At 31.9% G+C, this 16803-nt stretch overlaps 4 protein-coding genes across 13 annotated transcripts; 2 read left to right on the top strand and 2 right to left on the bottom strand.

Annotated features, from left to right (window-relative positions):
• Positions 1-110: 110 nt before the first annotated feature.
• LOC106789694 (ileal sodium/bile acid cotransporter) lies at positions 111-2777 on the bottom strand. 5 transcript variants are annotated; one of them, XM_014754136.1, is made up of 8 exons: positions 2282-2777; positions 1702-2046; positions 1416-1625; positions 1162-1336; positions 823-1085; positions 555-741; positions 371-465; positions 111-247 (listed from the first exon to the last, which is right to left on the bottom strand). In XM_014754136.1, the coding sequence occupies exons 2-8, from the start codon at positions 2020-2022 to the stop codon at positions 224-226; spliced, it is 1275 nt and encodes a 424-aa protein (XP_014609622.1). In that variant the 5' UTR covers positions 2023-2046; positions 2282-2777; the 3' UTR covers positions 111-223. The 5 variants fall into 5 exon arrangements, with proteins under 5 accessions (XP_014609622.1, XP_014609620.1, XP_014609621.1 ...); XM_014754134.1 differs by having other exon boundaries at positions 112-465; XM_014754135.1 differs by having other exon boundaries at positions 112-465; positions 1714-2046.
• Positions 2778-2865: 88 nt separating this feature from the next.
• Positions 2866-4508, top strand: LOC106789695 (transmembrane emp24 domain-containing protein 5). The gene is made up of 4 exons (XM_014754139.1): positions 2866-3146; positions 3674-3870; positions 3955-4021; positions 4120-4508. Exons 1-4 carry the CDS (start codon positions 2955-2957, stop codon positions 4348-4350), a joined length of 687 nt encoding a protein of 228 aa, XP_014609625.1. The 5' UTR covers positions 2866-2954; the 3' UTR covers positions 4351-4508.
• Positions 4509-4790: 282 nt separating this feature from the next.
• LOC106789693 lies at positions 4791-13477 on the bottom strand. Of its 6 annotated transcripts, XM_014754130.1 has the most exons (15): positions 12599-13477; positions 11012-11960; positions 10554-10873; positions 10033-10442; positions 9744-9955; positions 8162-8353; positions 7291-7902; positions 7100-7200; positions 6907-7009; positions 6474-6825; positions 6291-6404; positions 5860-6021; positions 5582-5776; positions 5173-5489; positions 4791-5109 (listed from the first exon to the last, which is right to left on the bottom strand). In XM_014754130.1, the coding sequence occupies exons 1-15, from the start codon at positions 12809-12811 to the stop codon at positions 4895-4897; spliced, it is 4467 nt and encodes a 1488-aa protein (XP_014609616.1). In that variant the 5' UTR covers positions 12812-13477; the 3' UTR covers positions 4791-4894. The 6 variants fall into 6 exon arrangements, with proteins under 6 accessions (XP_014609616.1, XP_014609613.1, XP_014609615.1 ...); XM_014754127.1 differs by having other exon boundaries at positions 4852-5489; XM_014754129.1 differs by having other exon boundaries at positions 4852-5489; positions 9744-9916.
• A 1586-nt stretch (positions 13478-15063) lies between these two features.
• On the top strand, positions 15064-16465 carry LOC106789673 (acyl-CoA-binding protein homolog). Its single transcript, XM_014754085.1, has 3 exons — positions 15064-15142; positions 15746-15860; positions 16189-16465. Exons 1-3 carry the CDS (start codon positions 15128-15130, stop codon positions 16320-16322), a joined length of 264 nt encoding a protein of 87 aa, XP_014609571.1. The 5' UTR covers positions 15064-15127; the 3' UTR covers positions 16323-16465.
• The last annotated feature ends 338 nt before the right edge of the window (positions 16466-16803 follow it).

Below are 16803 nucleotides of genomic sequence, written 5' to 3'. Positions count from 1 at the left end.
AAATAACATATATGTTACATATATATTTAAAAAAAGTAATAAAAAAATATACAAATTAATGAAATTTGTTAGGTTTGTTAATAATTTAAAGGATACTTTTATAAATAACGATAAAATTATATGTTTTTTACTCTAATAGTTTTTATAACAGTATATAGTACAAAATAGATTATGAATTTTATAGATTTATATAATATCTGATAATCTTTTATGGCAAGTATTATTATAATAATATTGCACCACATTTCTGTAAATGAAAAAATATCCCTATTAGCATATTATATTAATTCCAATGCTAATTACTTTGAACTACGGAAGTAGGTTCAGCATAACTTTCAGAATTTTCTAAAGATTCAGACGTGTTATTAACCTTTTGGTGCTTACGTCTACAATTAAATATTACTTTCAGTAGATATAAAATTGTTAATGGTATCGGGGTCATTATAGCGGAAGACACAGGTAGTACTGGAAAAAAAAAATTAAGAAATTAAAAAGAAAATAATCATAAATAAATTACAATCAACAAGGATCGCGTATTTGGATATTTAACTTACCTGTAGTCAAATCATCGGCAGGTGACTTTAAAGATAATCTAAGTAGAAAAATAGCAACGCCTGTATTTTGTATTCCTGTTTCGATTGCTATTGCTATAATATCTTGTCGAGATTGTTTAAATATTAATGCTACTAACATACCAAAAATAAATCCCAACCATGGCAAACCCATGCCTGCTACTATGATCTACAAATTTACAGTTTATATTACGCAATGTATTTTAATTATATCATTAAGCTTATACAAAAGAAATATTATAAAACTCACCCGCCATGAAAATAATTGAAATAAATATAGATGAGTAAAGATAGCGAATATAATGATGAATATTATAAAAATGGCTGAAAGTGGTTTTATTATTTTAATCATAAATTTGCACACTTTTGGTAATTTCTTTTGTATACAAAATCCTATCAATAAAGGAAATATAAGACCAACTGCAAACATTGCTACATGATCATAAGGTACACCAAGCTCTCCACGATCAAAAATATGTTTCCCCAAGGTAAATAACCAAAATGGCATAAATCCTACATGAAGAATAAAATTATGGTGATCACTTTATATATTAAACTATGATATATTCTTATATATATGTATAATTACCGAAAGCAAGTATAGTGCATAAAGTAGTCATAGTAACAGAAAGATTTAAATTTCCATCTAACATTACAGTCCAAACATTAGATGCTCCTCCACTTGGACTTATTCCTGTGAAAAACATGCCTATCTGTAGTTCAGGCTGATCAGGAAACAAACAATATCCGATACCGTAACTTAACTGTGAAAATAATATTAGATTATGAATAGTAATTAAGTAAACTTGATTGATGCATTTTTATTCTTACTAGATAAATTACCAAAGGCATGAAGAAGAATTGACAAAAGCATCCTATTGCAGGACCAACTGGTTTCCTTAATGTTTTTCTACATGCATCCCAATCCATGGCACAGCCAAAATTAATATAGAGAATAGATACTAGTATTCCAACACTTGCAGTAAATATTTTATCTATTACCCCCTGATAACGCATTACTGTTACGAAAAGAACTTCTTTGTCTTCTGTGTTCTAAAAATATCAAGTAAGCAATCAATATAATATACAAAAAATTGATGTCACAATATAATTAGATCAATTAGCTCACATTATTTCTTACAAACTGAAATTTAATTTTTGCAGTACCCAAAAAGATACCAGTTATATTAAGCGTTCCATTCCAATAATTGTCACTTTTGGAAGTTATAACACCAGTTACCGTTGCAATATCTGGCGATGTGCTTACATAATTAAAACTTAAATTTTTCAAATTTTTTGAATTGATAACAACGAAGAATGGAATTGTCTTTGTTTCTTCCATTGTTACACTGATAGAACTGGTTGTTACATTTACAGACCATTCTTCTACGATAGATTGTTCTGCCAAGATTCGATGTAAAAAAAAGAACCATGTTATGAGGATGAGCATCCTTAATAAAATGTGATTGATGTGCTGTGTGACAAAGCATATAATTATAATTATAATCACAAATTGTAGATCTTAATAGAAGTAACATTTGAAATATTTGCATAATAGATAACAAATAATTGACATCAATGAAGTAGAAAAGTATCTTAGTAAATAAATATTTCATTTTGATTATTTTAAGTGAATGTATTCGTATCAAGTCATGGTCAATATATAAAAAAAGGAAGAAGATAAAAAAACATTAAGATTATCGTCTCACCTGTTTAATTAAATGTAGAATGAAAGAGATTGTAAGACCAGTAAGGTCCTACTTGATAAATGTTCTTTACTTTCTTTGGGAAAAAAACAGTAATACTGTATTGTTTTACACTGCATGATTATATCTAAATTCCAGTGATCTTGATGATGCAAGCTAACAGTAAATAATTTGCGCGTCTGGTCACGTATTTTGCGTATCAGTCACTATCAGATTAATTAAAGATTTTGCAAAGTTTATAATCATTTTTCTTAGCTTATTTTATTTGATATCATATTTTATAAACCCTTAGATTTATTATTGACGATAAGATGACTTGATTTTTTTACATTTTTATTGGATTATTTTTTATTTACATTTTAGAAATATACGCACGCGTGTTTATCTATTAATTATGTAATAAATATAAAAAGAAGATAAACTAGAGAAATAGCATGTAAAAAATGAGATAAGAACAATATTATCGGTACTGTGAATTGAGCTTTAAATGGCCGCGAAATATTTATTTACAAAAGTAGTTTTATCATTTGTAGACGCACTCCTATTGGTCGAAGTTCTTTTCGAAAGAAAAGGAATAGTAGGGAAGGGGAAATTCATATGTCAGTCAACTTGGAATGAGTGAAGTGTTAGAATCGTAGTTAGGTCGTTGTGATGATTGGATATATCAAGGTGTACAATGTCTTCTTTTATTGTTCAGAATCTAATTTTCTTAGTGATAATCTGTTTAGCAAAATGCGAAACAAACAAACCTTGGTATGAAACACTTCCTGCAGTGGCAATGGATTACAAGGTGCATATCGAGGCCGGAAAGGAGGATTGCTATTTCCAATTTGTAAATCCAGGCGCAACTTTCTACGTCAGCTTCCAGGTACACATGGTTGTCTCCTTTCGGTGCTTCGATGCATAACGTCTTGGGATAGTGTGATTCTTCTGTAAATAAGACTCCTACTCAATTAAATATATGTTGTGATAAAGTGGAAAGATTTATGCTGTGTGAAATTCTAAGAAAAATAACTGATGGTTAGTCGTAATGTGGCAATTAACCATATGGTTCCTTTTAAATACGTGTCGAAGACACTTTAGTTTAATTAATTCCTTTCAAACTGATTGATATTCTTAATATTGAATGTTTTCAAATTATCAAATTTCATATTGTTCGCCACCTTGTTTTTTCTTGTTTTTGTATTAATCATGTTTACTTTCACATGTGCTAATATATCTTTCCATTTATTTATGTACGTGATACTATAAATCAATACAGATTTTTCTATCACAGTAAAGAGAAAGTGCAGCTACATCGTTAAGTAAAAGTAATTAAGAATGCATTATGGACGACTATCATATTTATCGTTTATTTATCATTATTTCTTTTAAGAAATATGTTATCAAACACAGGTACTACGTGGCGGTGATGGAAAAGCCGGATTTGCTGTGAGAAATCCAGAAGGTTTGATTGTATATCCTTATCAATGGAGAGCTAACGCAGATTATCAGGATCAAACGGCAACCGGTGGTTATTACAGTGTTTGTATCGACAATCAGTTCTCCAGATTTGCTCCTAAATTGGTCAATTTGTACATCACAGTTATTAGGTATTAAAATCAATCGAATTTATAAAACTTTTTTAATTAATATTCTAGTATCAATAAGTATATTATTGTTGTATTTAATTATAGATATGATCAATGGGAAAAGTATACAAAGGAATTGGAGGAGTTAAATTTATCTGTTGAAAATTTCACAGTACGTAATAAAAAAGATAATCCATTTATTTTATTTCACATCATCAATATTTGTTTTATACTCTTTCAATTAATATATTTGTTCTTTTTTTTATTCAGAGTACGATAAGAAATGTGGAGAAGAACATTAATGATATACTACAAACGCAACATTTAAGTCGTAGTCGAGAAGCAAGAGATTTAAATTTACTCTTGGACAATAATTTTTATGTTCAAACTTGGTCTATCGCACAAATAATTGTTATTACAGTGGCTACCACGATACAGGTTTATTTTGTAAAAAGATTATTCAATGTCAAGCCATCGAGATATTCGAAAGCAAGGCTCTGATTATCAGTAATAATATAATAGGAACATGATAACGTCCAGTGTGTTATAATTCGCCGTTTATATTGTGATAATATTAATTAGATGTTAAAATATTATTCAGATTTTTATTTATATATAACTTTTATTAAATTTAATATATATATATGATTTTTATATATGACGATCGTTTAATTTAACGTTTAGTCTCAAAGTTTTTTGTATTTTTGATAAAATTTAATATTTGTTAAATCGGCATATTTACATACAACGTTATCATCATGTTTCAATACTCTTTTTATAAAACAAACTTTATATAAAAATCAACATAAGACTGTACCATCATTTTGATACACATGCGAATGACATTCCACTTGTCGTTTGAACGTGAAACATCTTTTCCACGTTCTATTCATGTATTTTATTAAGTTATATCATGATAAAACGAGAAGAGTGATATATAGATTTATTAAACAATGTTTATTAAATTACATTTAACATGTACATAATTGTACAAACAATAAATGCAAAAATAATTTTTGTTATGTTACTTTCGCGGACGATTACTTCAATACATGGCTAAGTTTTGTTTCGCTCTTCTTTGTAAAACACTACCCATAAGGGCTAAGAGACGATGCCTTTGTTTCAAATTTCTCGCACGTACATGTTCAGAGGCAACTTCTTTTGTATAATTTGCAGGAAACCAACCCTGTTCGCCATTCAATAGCTTTTCACCATGATACCAACCATCTGTCATTTTTCTTAGTACATTTATAACGTCACCTGACAAGTACATATAATTAATAAAATACAAGTTTTTTTTAAGGAAATATTTTTGTCGCTTACCTGGTTGCAATGAAAGCTCATCGGGTTGGTTTGGCGAGTAAGAATATAGAGCCATTACTTGAGGACAATCCCAGGATTCGTAAAGCGTTTCCCCAACTATTTCCCTTTTTGGTGGTGAAATAGCTTCTAGCCACCTTTCTCTTTCTGTATTGCTTTCACAGGTTAAAATATATTCTGCTTGCTTACCACAATGATTTTCTAATAGTGTTAACATCATCGCATTACGACCAGCAAAGGGTGAATCTTCAGAGACTGATTCAGAAGCAAGAAGATTTCTTTTGCAAACATCTATGACAGTGTAAGCTTCATCGTGAGTACTACAAAAAAAACAAAGATGAGTTTTTTAGGATACTTACGTTTATCGTGAAAATGACTGTTATAGGAAAAATATCATTTAACTTTGACGTACTTGTGTTTAATCTTTGTGACTAGAAGGTAATCCGTTAGTAGGAAAAGGTACACCGGTGTTTTGTTAAATTTTTTTCCGAATGTAAGTTTGTATTCCATATCTGCCTTCATAGTTAATTGTATGACAGATCCTTTTTTAATTAAATGTCGATTTTTTAAATCAATAGATTTTATTTTAGGCGAATATTCTAATTTCCTGTTAAGAAAAGATCAAACTTTAGTAACTCTTACTTTTCTTTTTTTTTTCTTTTGAGACAAAATGTTAGATTTTAATTTTACCTTGTTATCATTTCCATTTCAGCTTCTTGAGCTGCAGCACGTGCACCCTCGTTACATTCGGACACAACATAGGTAAATGTTGATAAAACTTTCTCCCACGATGATCTGTCTGTATTTTCTATAGATAATTTAGAAAGTACTGCATCGGCTAATAATGGCAGTCTGCAAATGTAAAATAACAATACCTAATACTATTATTCTTTTTTCTATTCTGTATTAGGGGTAGCCAAATTTTGTGTATATAAAATTTACTTTTATCTTAAAAATGTATCGCGATTGATTTGCTGTCGTAGGCATAGTCTAAGGTCGAAGCTCTTGCTGTCGCTCTAACTAGGATCCTAAATTAATGTTTCATTTATTATGTAGTTTAACTGATTTCTAAGTTAAGACCTGTTGGCCACCCCTGTTCTATAGTATGATAAGCGTTTTACCTTGTAATTCGTTGCATTGGTAACATAAGGAATGAATTTAGTGGCAAGCTTTGACATTCAGGACGGGATTCTATTTGCGTGACAGCCTCTACAAATTTCGACCCTTTCTTTGCTCTTGTTTAAAGAAAACAAAAAATATTAATTTAATAAAAAATAATACATATCAGATATCGTTATCATTACCTTAATTCCCTTAACGTCATATCTATTTTAATTTGATTAGAACAATATCCAACGAATATATCTAAATATTTTTCCGAATGTTTAAGTAAAATATCAGGTAAATTATGTAATGTAAGATCTTCTTTCCATATTGTTTCCAGATCCGCCAATAATTTTTCAGACGCTTTAATAACACCAGGTACTCCACCAAATAATTTATCTTTCTCAGAAGGCGTTAAAATTTCATGTGTCAATTCGTGATTACGAAGAAATTCATTGTCAAGGACTCGAAGAGAATTTAAATAGGAAGCTTCCGATGTAAGGATTTCAAATTTGGCTTCTTGTATTCTTTTTTCTTCTGGTGTTAGTCTCTCTAGAAAAATGTTACAAAAGTTTACTTTTTATTATTAGATAAGTGTAAAGAAAAAATTCTATTTTTATATTAAATATTTACGTAAGAGTCCACTGCGTACAACTTGTGGGGTTTGGCACCATAATGTTCGGTGTCCTAGTTTTACAAAATCCGTAGCAAGTGGAGGAGGATTAAAATCTTCTACCTGTAAAAATAAGGTAATTTATATTGTATTATTTATATTTGTAAAGATATGTTTCCAATACATAATTATAGAGAAATATTTTTGTTTTACTTGCTCGTATCCGTCAGAATCCGATTGGAAGGCCACACTGTTAACAGCAGCTGCATAAAATTGATACAAAGGTTCTTGATCCGCCAACACGCTATAGTGATCTAATAGAATACATATATGAATCAATTTCAAAATTTGTTTGCATTTTTAGTCACGGGAGCAACGCACACATAGCAAGCATTCCAACTTACCGACGTCTGTTTTATAAAATTGCGAGGAAGATTCGTAATCGTTATTTTTCGTATACCAATTGGTATTTCCATAAATGGCTTCTTTACTGGTACCATTATTATTATTATTATTATTATTTCTTGGCGTACAATTACCATTACTATCGTTCAGATAAAACGTTGAAAAACTTGAAAGATTTTTTCTGAAATGTTTTCTAAAACTAAAATATTTTCCATTGTCTTGTAGTTGTGGCTGTTGATTATGATGATGATGATGATGGTGATGGTGTTCATTTGTAAGATCCTTGTTTTCTTCGCAAGTTTGATCTTCCTCGACGAACGTTCTTCTTCGAATTCTACCAAGACTACCCTTGGTGATGCTCCACGTTCTTCGCAACATTTTAATTCTTCTACCCAAAGTTTCAGTCAGACTAGATTCTCTTGGAGGCGGTGGTATCGGTTTCGCAGGTGCCTCCAGATTATTATTAACATGAATATTTTCACATCGATCATCGGTATTACAATCGGGCCTGTTTTCAAGGCCGCTTGCAGCTTCGTCTTCCGAATCTGTATTGAAATCATCCGGTTGGGAAAAACGAAGACTCTCGTATGTACTATCTTCCGAGGCGCTTTCTGTTTCGAAATACAAATGATAGGATAATTGTTAATTTTCTTATTTTTTGTTTATAATACGTCATTTTTTTCTTTCAATATATATTTCGATAAACGAAAGATTAATTAAATGCTTCACACGTTGATTTTAAATAATAAGAATTGAACGTGGCAGTTTAAATGGGCCCAGCCTCGAACGTTTAATTCGAAAGTATGCGTATGCATGTTGTCTAGATGAAGAAGAGAAGAAGAAGAAGAAGAAGAAAATACGTGGAGAAACCTTCGTGAACGTAACACGATGCCTCCTGCACATCCGTGTCCTCGTCAAGATCCACGAGTCTCATTTGGACGAGGCCTTGGCTTTTCGAACGAACAGACTCGCCATCCGATTCCACATTTCCCGATGATTTCCATTCTCCTTCCTTTTTATCCGAATGATTGACCAGTAACAGTGCGGAACCGGTGATGGCCACTTAAAAATCATTCGTTCAAAGTAAAATCTTTTCATATCTGCGAGGTTCCGTGACGAACCACCTACGATTACTTTTCTTTATTTTTTTTTTTTTCCAGTAAAAAAGAACAGAAAGTGGACAGACGTGAAAGAGAACAAAGACCAGGAACGTATCCTCGATAACTTTTCCTTATAATTCTTATTGGAGGCGTGTCAAGGTCACTTAATAACCATTACACGGAACTCCACGAAGACACCCTGACCTTTGAAATTTATTTCTAATCATCATTACCAATATTTTTGTTCCCCTTCTGTCTTTATAATTATGCAGCCAAATGTTTGTTTTACATGCATTTATTTGCCAATGTGAAAAAGTTATACGGACCATAGCAACGAGAAAGTTACATGGAGTCCATCGAAATTTCATTCGTCGAGAAATACTGAGAGGGAACAGAGAGAGAGAGAGAGGAAGAAATAAAGAAATAAATAAAGAAAGAGAGAGGAATCGCGTCACACATTCTCTCATACGGCTTCTTACCTTGCGTGTTCGGCCGTCGTGAGAGCGTCCTTAGACTCTGTCTCATTTCCACGACATTTTGAAATGTTCAACTTTCACGAGTTACAATTGGAAATAGAAGAAAACAGTTATGTGTTTATAATAGTATAAGTAATATTTCGTTTCCTATTGTATCAAGAATTAATATCAAACACTAACGAAATTCTTATACGAAACAAAACGAAACGAAACGAAATGAAACGAAGAGGAAAAAAGGATGAAACACGCACAAATCTGCTGTTGGCAAGCCAGCAAAGAACGAGGAGAGATATCGAAAACCTCGCGACGCAGAGCCCGGTTCAGCCGTGACTGACAATGAGAGCGCATAAGAAGCGCTTTCACCTTCTACACCGGACCAATCGACTACTTACGTTTTCCACTCTGCACTTCTGCGCTTTTGTCTGTCTCTTCTTAATTCTTTCAAATTTTTCTTTTTTCTTTTTCTCATTTTTCATTTTTCTCATTTACTTTTTTAACTTTTTTTTATTTATCACATGCATTGATATCTCACAATCGTGTTATGATAGTGGCCTATTTTTTCTCTCTCTCTTTCTATCTCTCGTTGATTTCATTATACCTACACAAACATACGCATACCAATATATGTATTCTCTCTCGTATAGCTATGATAATTTACAAATATATAATAATTGGGCCAAATATGAGTAACAGTAATGAACCTGTTGTGATGCAATCAAGACAAAGAGACAAGAGAGAGAAAGAGAGAGACTTAGAACATGCCTAGGATTATGCATACCCGGTATCGGTAAAGCATTTTCTATTGTAGATTGTAAATACAAGTTGCCGTTGCGTAAAACGGTAAAGCCGGGATATTTATTTCCTTTGTAAACTTACCGTGAACGTTAGAAGAATCATGGCGAATTAAATTGGAGGAAAATGAGGAGGTGGAGCATGCCGAATTTTTCCTAGATCTTCTCGAACGTCGTCTTTTCCATTTTTTGCTGGAACCTCGTACAACAGGTTTCTTTTGACTCCATGTATTACACTGCGATTCCCCATTATTTTCACTGAAAAACATGAAACGATTCTTTCGACACCGAGAACCGCTTCTTAATGAAATATAATTGATAATAATTTATCAATAACACACTTTGATCTTTGATCAAGATCAATAATCCTTTACCATGTGCAATCATGTTGGCAAGGTAATGCATTCGTAAAATCGTCAACGTCTTCCCATTCAGATTCCTTGCTGTTTGCCAGGACCGATCCAAGCAGAGAAGCAACCATGGATCCCCCATAGAGACTGTTCACGCGTTCCTCCCCAATAGGACATCCAACGTCATCGTAAATGTCCCGTTCATCGTTGCCATCTTCTACGCTCGAATAATCATTGTTTATCAAACATTCTTTCTTTCCTTCATTTTCCTCGAATAAAGTTTCAAATTCATCCTCGGTCGCGTTTAACAATGGCGCCAAAACATCGTCGTACGTATCGTCCAATATTTCATCGTTTGATTTTTCATCGTTTGATTTTTCATCGATTAGGAGGGTATTTCTTTCCGGTGGTCCGACATCGTCGTAATCTTCTTCCTAATGAGGGATAAATAAAGAGAGTTTGTTTTAAAAATGTTGTCACGATTGTTATCGCGTAGAAAAATGTTTAAATACGAGAAGAGATGAAATGAAGTGAAATTATGGTACCTGTGAAAAGGAAACCAATGGAAAAAGTTCGGGCAACGGTGCCGGTCCCACATCGTCGTAAGTTTCTTCGTCCTTTTTTTTTACAAGCGAAAAAGAAAGTCTGGCTTGCTCGTTCTTGTCCAAGTAACTTCTGGTTCGATCACTCCAAAGGAAACTAACATTGGTGCGTAATATTGGCTCGTAAGAAATTCTCGTCTCGTCATCTGCCGTTTCGGTTTTCACCGATTGGCAAGGATCCACGAGTTTCGCTTTAGGTTCCTCTATTCCGTTTAGAGATGTTCCTTTTATTTCCACGTAGGATGTCCTACCTACATTTTTATCTATGATAAAAAGAAAAGGAAAAAAAAAAGAGAACGAAAGATAAAGTAGAAATAAGAGAGCAACCTTAGAAAAGAAAGCTCAATACTACTGGGGACTCGTCGTATTGTAGATAGAAATCACAACGATATAATACGTACTTTCCATACTTTCCATAGGCGTTTCTTTTTCGGTCGTAAGTCGATTATGATTATTACTAATTTCTTTTCCACGTAAAAGTAAAGGCAAATTGGCGGATTTTTCTTCGTGAGTTATGACAGTTTGTTCTGATTTATAACCGACGATATTTTCGTTGAACATTAAACGTGGATTTGTAGCCGAAGCAACGTGAACGAAATTCGATGGCTCGGAAATCATGATGTACTTCAATTCGCATTTCGAAAGACTCTTAGATCGGGAAAAGGAATCAAGATTTTCTTCGATGCTCGACATTTCATCTTCCTCTTTCAAAGATCTTCCTTGCGAATCTAAATACGTGGTAAAACGATAATGCTTTTTTTTCTTCTTTTTCGTTTGTTGTTTCTGACGTTTTTTACCCGGATATCCGGGCACGTAATGCAACACGTTTCTTGCGAAATGTCTCTTCTTCTTCTTTTTCTTTTTAGTTTTATTATTTCGCAAACTATTTTTCTCATCGTCCTCGCTGGAAAACGATATAGATTCGGCGCAACCGTAAATCATTTCAGATCTTTCCTCGATGCTTTTATTATTACGGTGAAAGCTCCCGTTGACATCGCAGTCACGTTTCGTCGAGACTTCCTTGTAACATTGACTTTTAAAATCGACTTTTTCGTAATCCTCCGAAGAATTTGAACAACGCCTTTCTATGAGTACGTTAGATGATTTCTCGTTGGATTCCTTTAGAGTATTTAATTCGACTAGATTTTCTTTTTCCGAGTCGATTATTTTGTCATTTTTGTTCTCCTCTTTTAACGATATACGATAATAATAATCCTTGTTTTTCTCCTTGTCAGTTAAAATGCTATTAATTTCAACCAATTCAGCATTATCGGATTTCTCCTTTTGCTTTTCTAACATTTTTTCAATTTTCGTACGACCTTTTCGTAGTGGACTGTTCTTCGATTTAGCCTAACGGGATAAATATTTAATTATGCTTCCAAAATATTTGCATAACAGATTCCTGACAATTTTTAATAATATAATTATTAAGAATAATTTTTTTTTTAAAGTTCGATATGATAGATAAAACAGATGACTACTGTTTCCACTTTCTATCGATATATGTATATCAGAGAACTGATATCAAAACTAGTTCCATGAATCGTGATAATAATATTCCTACTTTATTGTCATAGTCTTATCATCAACACACGTGTTCAAAGAAAATGAATGAACGAACGTACGTACGAACGAACGAACGAAGGGATTTTAATCGAATTTCGTTTGAAAGTAATCAAGAAATTCATTACGATTCCTAAATTTTATTCACATTACGAACATTCCATGGAATATTTGATTAAAAAAAAACAGAGGGAAGATAAGAGTTAAAGTCATGCGATAAGAAAACGTTAATACGTTAATACCCAACTTACGTCTTTTTAAGTTTCAACGGTGTTTACCAATTTACGTATCGCGGTTAACCGAAAAAGAAGAAGAATAATAAGAAGAACAGAATGAGAAGAAAAAAAACAAAAAAAATAGTTTCCATTTTTCGAAATTTATTCTCATCTTCCCTGGGTTAATATTTTAATTTGTATTTTACTTACCATCAAATTAATTCGTTTGTTTTCCCGCTGTATGATTCCCGTATCCTTTTTCATTTCTTCAAACGTTTCAATGTCCGTACCACCATCGTGAAGACGTAATGGTAATCTCGCTCTTTTCAAGGCCAAACTATCTACCGTGGGATAAAGAATTTTCTCCGTCACCTTTTCTTTCCGACGAATGGAATCCCTTTTGGAGCTTCTTGTCAAACTCATGTCCTCGTTTCATCGATCTCAATCATACTTTACGATAATACTCGCGAACGGGGTGCCCCGTAGGATATTTCAATTATTTGATCGATTGATTCTCGATTTCTTCTTTCGTGATTATTATTATTATTACGTTTCTTTACCTTCCTCATATCACACTTTTCAACGTATACAAAAATGAATGATAACGTATGCTACTGGTTGATAAATCGTAGATCCATCTGAAATTATCTTTGAATTTTCTCTCGACATATTTTATGTTACTTTAAATAACAACTGATGATATTGTTCAGAAATTTTCCTTTCACAATTGTCGTTGTTGTCGTAGAGTGACGATAAAAAAAAAGAAAGAATTATCTTTTATTTCATTATTATTATTTTTTAAAACACACATTTACGGAAAAGAACGGTATAGAATACTTTCGCGGTTTGACAGTTAGGAATGACAATAGTACGATGATGTTACGTAGAAGAATTCTATGAGAAATGACAACGTATCACGATCATCTTCTTCTCGTTCACGTTAAACCTCGTGGTGTTTGGAAAATACGCTATAACATAAGATACGAACGGTACATGAAGAGAAAATAATCGTAACCGTGCGATGAAGCGTGCAACGACGCGACTAAGGTGGCCGCGTTTATGCGTCGCGGTGAAACCTTGTTCACTCGCATGTTGTTTTTCACTCACTTGCTCTTTAGGTTGCTGCTCGTGCGTCATCATAGCAAACGATCGTTTGCGACGAGCCAATCTCGTGGCATCCGCAGCTCCGCTCGATCGCATTCCGGAATGGTTCGCCGCCATTTGCCAACGAACCGAGCGTATATGTGCGTCTTTCTCTTTACGAACCCCCCATGAGAAAGAGAGAAAGCAAAGAAACCTTCTATCTTTTTCTCTCTCTTTTTTTCTCTCTCTCTATCTCTCTCTCTCTCAATTTATGTCCTTCGGGCACTAATACGCACACATTGACAATATTTTTTTAAGCACATACAAGTGTTCGTCATATTTCTTCTATTATTTTCTTTTCTAGATTTTTTATTCAAAAATTAATATATGCATTTTCGTATACACAATGTTTTTTATTTTTCTTTTTTTATAATTAACTATACGAACGTGTGTGTGTGTGTGTGTGGTTGCATTCGATAACAAAAGTATAATCATTCATTTCGATTGTTTCTTAATGTTGTTTTCAATGTTGATTACCAAACGAGCTTATAATTTCGAATTATTAATGTTATTTTAATGAAATATGATATTGCATATATGTATATGCTTACGTGTATACACACCTTATATCGTTTTCAATTTTTCTTTACCTTGAAACTAATACATTCCATTGAGGTATGCATTTAACACGGTGTTAAATATTATACGCTTCCCTTTCCATTACTTTCGAAACGATTACGCGATATTTTGGAATTTTTGTTTTTTTTTTTTTTTTCAAAGAAAAATTCCATTATTCAGCATGTACTCGTGTGTCATTTCGTATATTTATTTCTTAATTTATTTGATTTCATTTTATTTGACACATTTCACATTTGTTGACATATTGAGACAAATGTTGCAACGTGTGTTTCATTTGAGATTGAAATTGTTATATTAATCGTATCAAAGAGATTAGATGGACAGATAGATTTATAAGAAAAAATTCTAGGGAAAATGAATAAATTATTAATTGAAAAGTCATTCCGTTCTTCGTTATCGTTTTGTTACGGCACTGATGCGAGAAAGTCGGAGGCTGGGACCAAAGAAGAATTCCACGGGGTTTTACCTGCAGGTGAGTCCGGAATGATGATGTGGCACATTGGCCTCCTTTCCTTGAATAAATCCCTTCCCAGTTTTCTCCCCTTCACCTTCTTCCCCTTCTCCTCATCCTCCTCCTCCTCCTCATCCTCTTCGTCATTCTTATACCGTTTTGTCAATTTAAATAAAAAAACTTTTCGTCACGACGATCTTGTGTAATCCAGGAAATCAATCGATAAATTATCAATCAATCATACAAAATTTTGTTAGAAGAGCTAGTAGGAATAATTTCTCAAAATGAAAATAAGCAACAATAAAAACTTCCAGCATCTTTGATTTCATGATTTATTTCTCAATATATATATCGTTTTTTCTTTTCTTCTTCCTTTTTTTTGTACCTATTTTTTAATAATTTATTCTACAATGGTTAATATGGTAATAAGTATTGTAGCGTAGTCATTGCGTCATTTTGCGTTATTAAAACGAATGTTTTATTTAACGAGGGTAAAGGTGGTATTTTCATGTTTTATATATCGTTAGTTATCATCGAACCAGCGAACAGTTAGTACGTTTCAAGAGATGTCTCTCGACGAGGTAAACCACTTTGATTTCAATTTTATTTTTTACCTTAACACATACATATGTATTTCTTTTTCTCGTTACACATTTGTTCTTTTTCTTTTTTTTGCTTTGTACACGGAATTGACATTAATTTTGTCTTCTTCCTTTCTTCCTTTCCCATTTTTCCTATCGTTTTTATTCGTTTAACAAGAGAAAAAAATCAAGTAATAAATATATTTTTATCAACTTACCAAAGTAAATAAATTGAACGTTTATGTAACGTAACGCAATTAATGGATTTCATTATTATGAAAATCTGTTGAAAATATATGTAAACATTTGTATGTTAATTAAGTTACAAGAATAGATACGTTTAGATTGAATGCATGTAAGCTTAGGAAAATGTTTATGCGATGTATTGTATTTTAATTTTCTGAGTTAGTGACGGATTGTTTTAAATTACATTCAAAATTATAAAAATCTACTCTTGTCATTGTGATCTTATTTAATTAAATTGACTTTAAATATAAAAGAAATTCATGAATCGATTGCTTTAAGGTTTATAACAAAAAAAAAGAAAAAAGAAAAGATACATTTTTATCTAAAAATTTGTTGATTAATTATTCAATTTTATAGCAATTCGAAGCAGCTGAAAAGGTGATAAAAACTCTTACCAAGCGTCCCACCGATGAAGAACTTTTAGAACTCTATGGTTTATTTAAACAAGCTATGATAGGTGATTGTAATACACGTAAGTTGTTTACGAATTTTGTATAATTAATTATTGCAATAGCTTCTCTTATATAACGTGAATAATATTCAGCAGATTGCATGAAATTTACGTTATAGGAAATCAGCATTGTTCGATAATTTTTCTTATGTATAATACAATAATTTTTTAAACACGAAGACAACAATTTATATATTTCAATCAAAGTAAACTTTTTAATTTTTGAATACTTTCTGCATTTGATTATAAAGTGCGTTATATAATCTATCGTGTTATACCAGTTTATTGTATTTATTCCAATCAATAATAACAGTACGAACATATTTTATATTTTATGAAAATATTTTAGAGAAACCAGGATTATTCGACATGAAAGCGAAAGCAAAATGGCAATCTTGGAACAGCAAAAAGGGCGTTTCTAAAGAAGATGCTAAAAAGGCGTACATCGAATTGGTCAACAATTTGATGGAAAAATATAAATAATTATATATAAACAATTATTATTAAATGATAATTCAATGAATTTAATAATATATATTGTTACGTAAATCAATATGAGAATGACATGAAAAATATTCTGCTTGTGTGGTAAAAGACAAAATTACATAATGATTTTTGTATTTGGATATTTTTGTTCTTCCTCTTATCGACTTTTTATATGTTAATCATTTTTTTTTTTGTAACGAATAACTCGATACGTGCGTAAGAGTATCTTTAAACAACATATCTTGACATTTATTTCTCTTTTTTTTTTCTTTTTTTAACAAAATGATCAATTTTATTTTTAAACGTCGTTAATAATTAATGCGATTAAAAGATTGAACGATTGTGATTAATTTTGTTTTTGTAATTTCTTATTACGTATTAAAATAAAATATAAATCCTTCTGTTTTTCTTCGCAATGTGCGATACTTACACCTGTGAAATAACGTTCACTTATATTTTCTTATAAATTTATATAATT

This window comes from Polistes canadensis, unplaced genomic scaffold, assembly GCF_001313835.1.
Source record: "Polistes canadensis isolate GaletaPanama2010 unplaced genomic scaffold, ASM131383v1 scaffold_197, whole genome shotgun sequence".
Taxonomy (NCBI): Eukaryota; Metazoa; Arthropoda; class Insecta; order Hymenoptera; family Vespidae; genus Polistes; species Polistes canadensis.
This window is presented reverse-complemented; position numbering and strand designations above follow the sequence as displayed.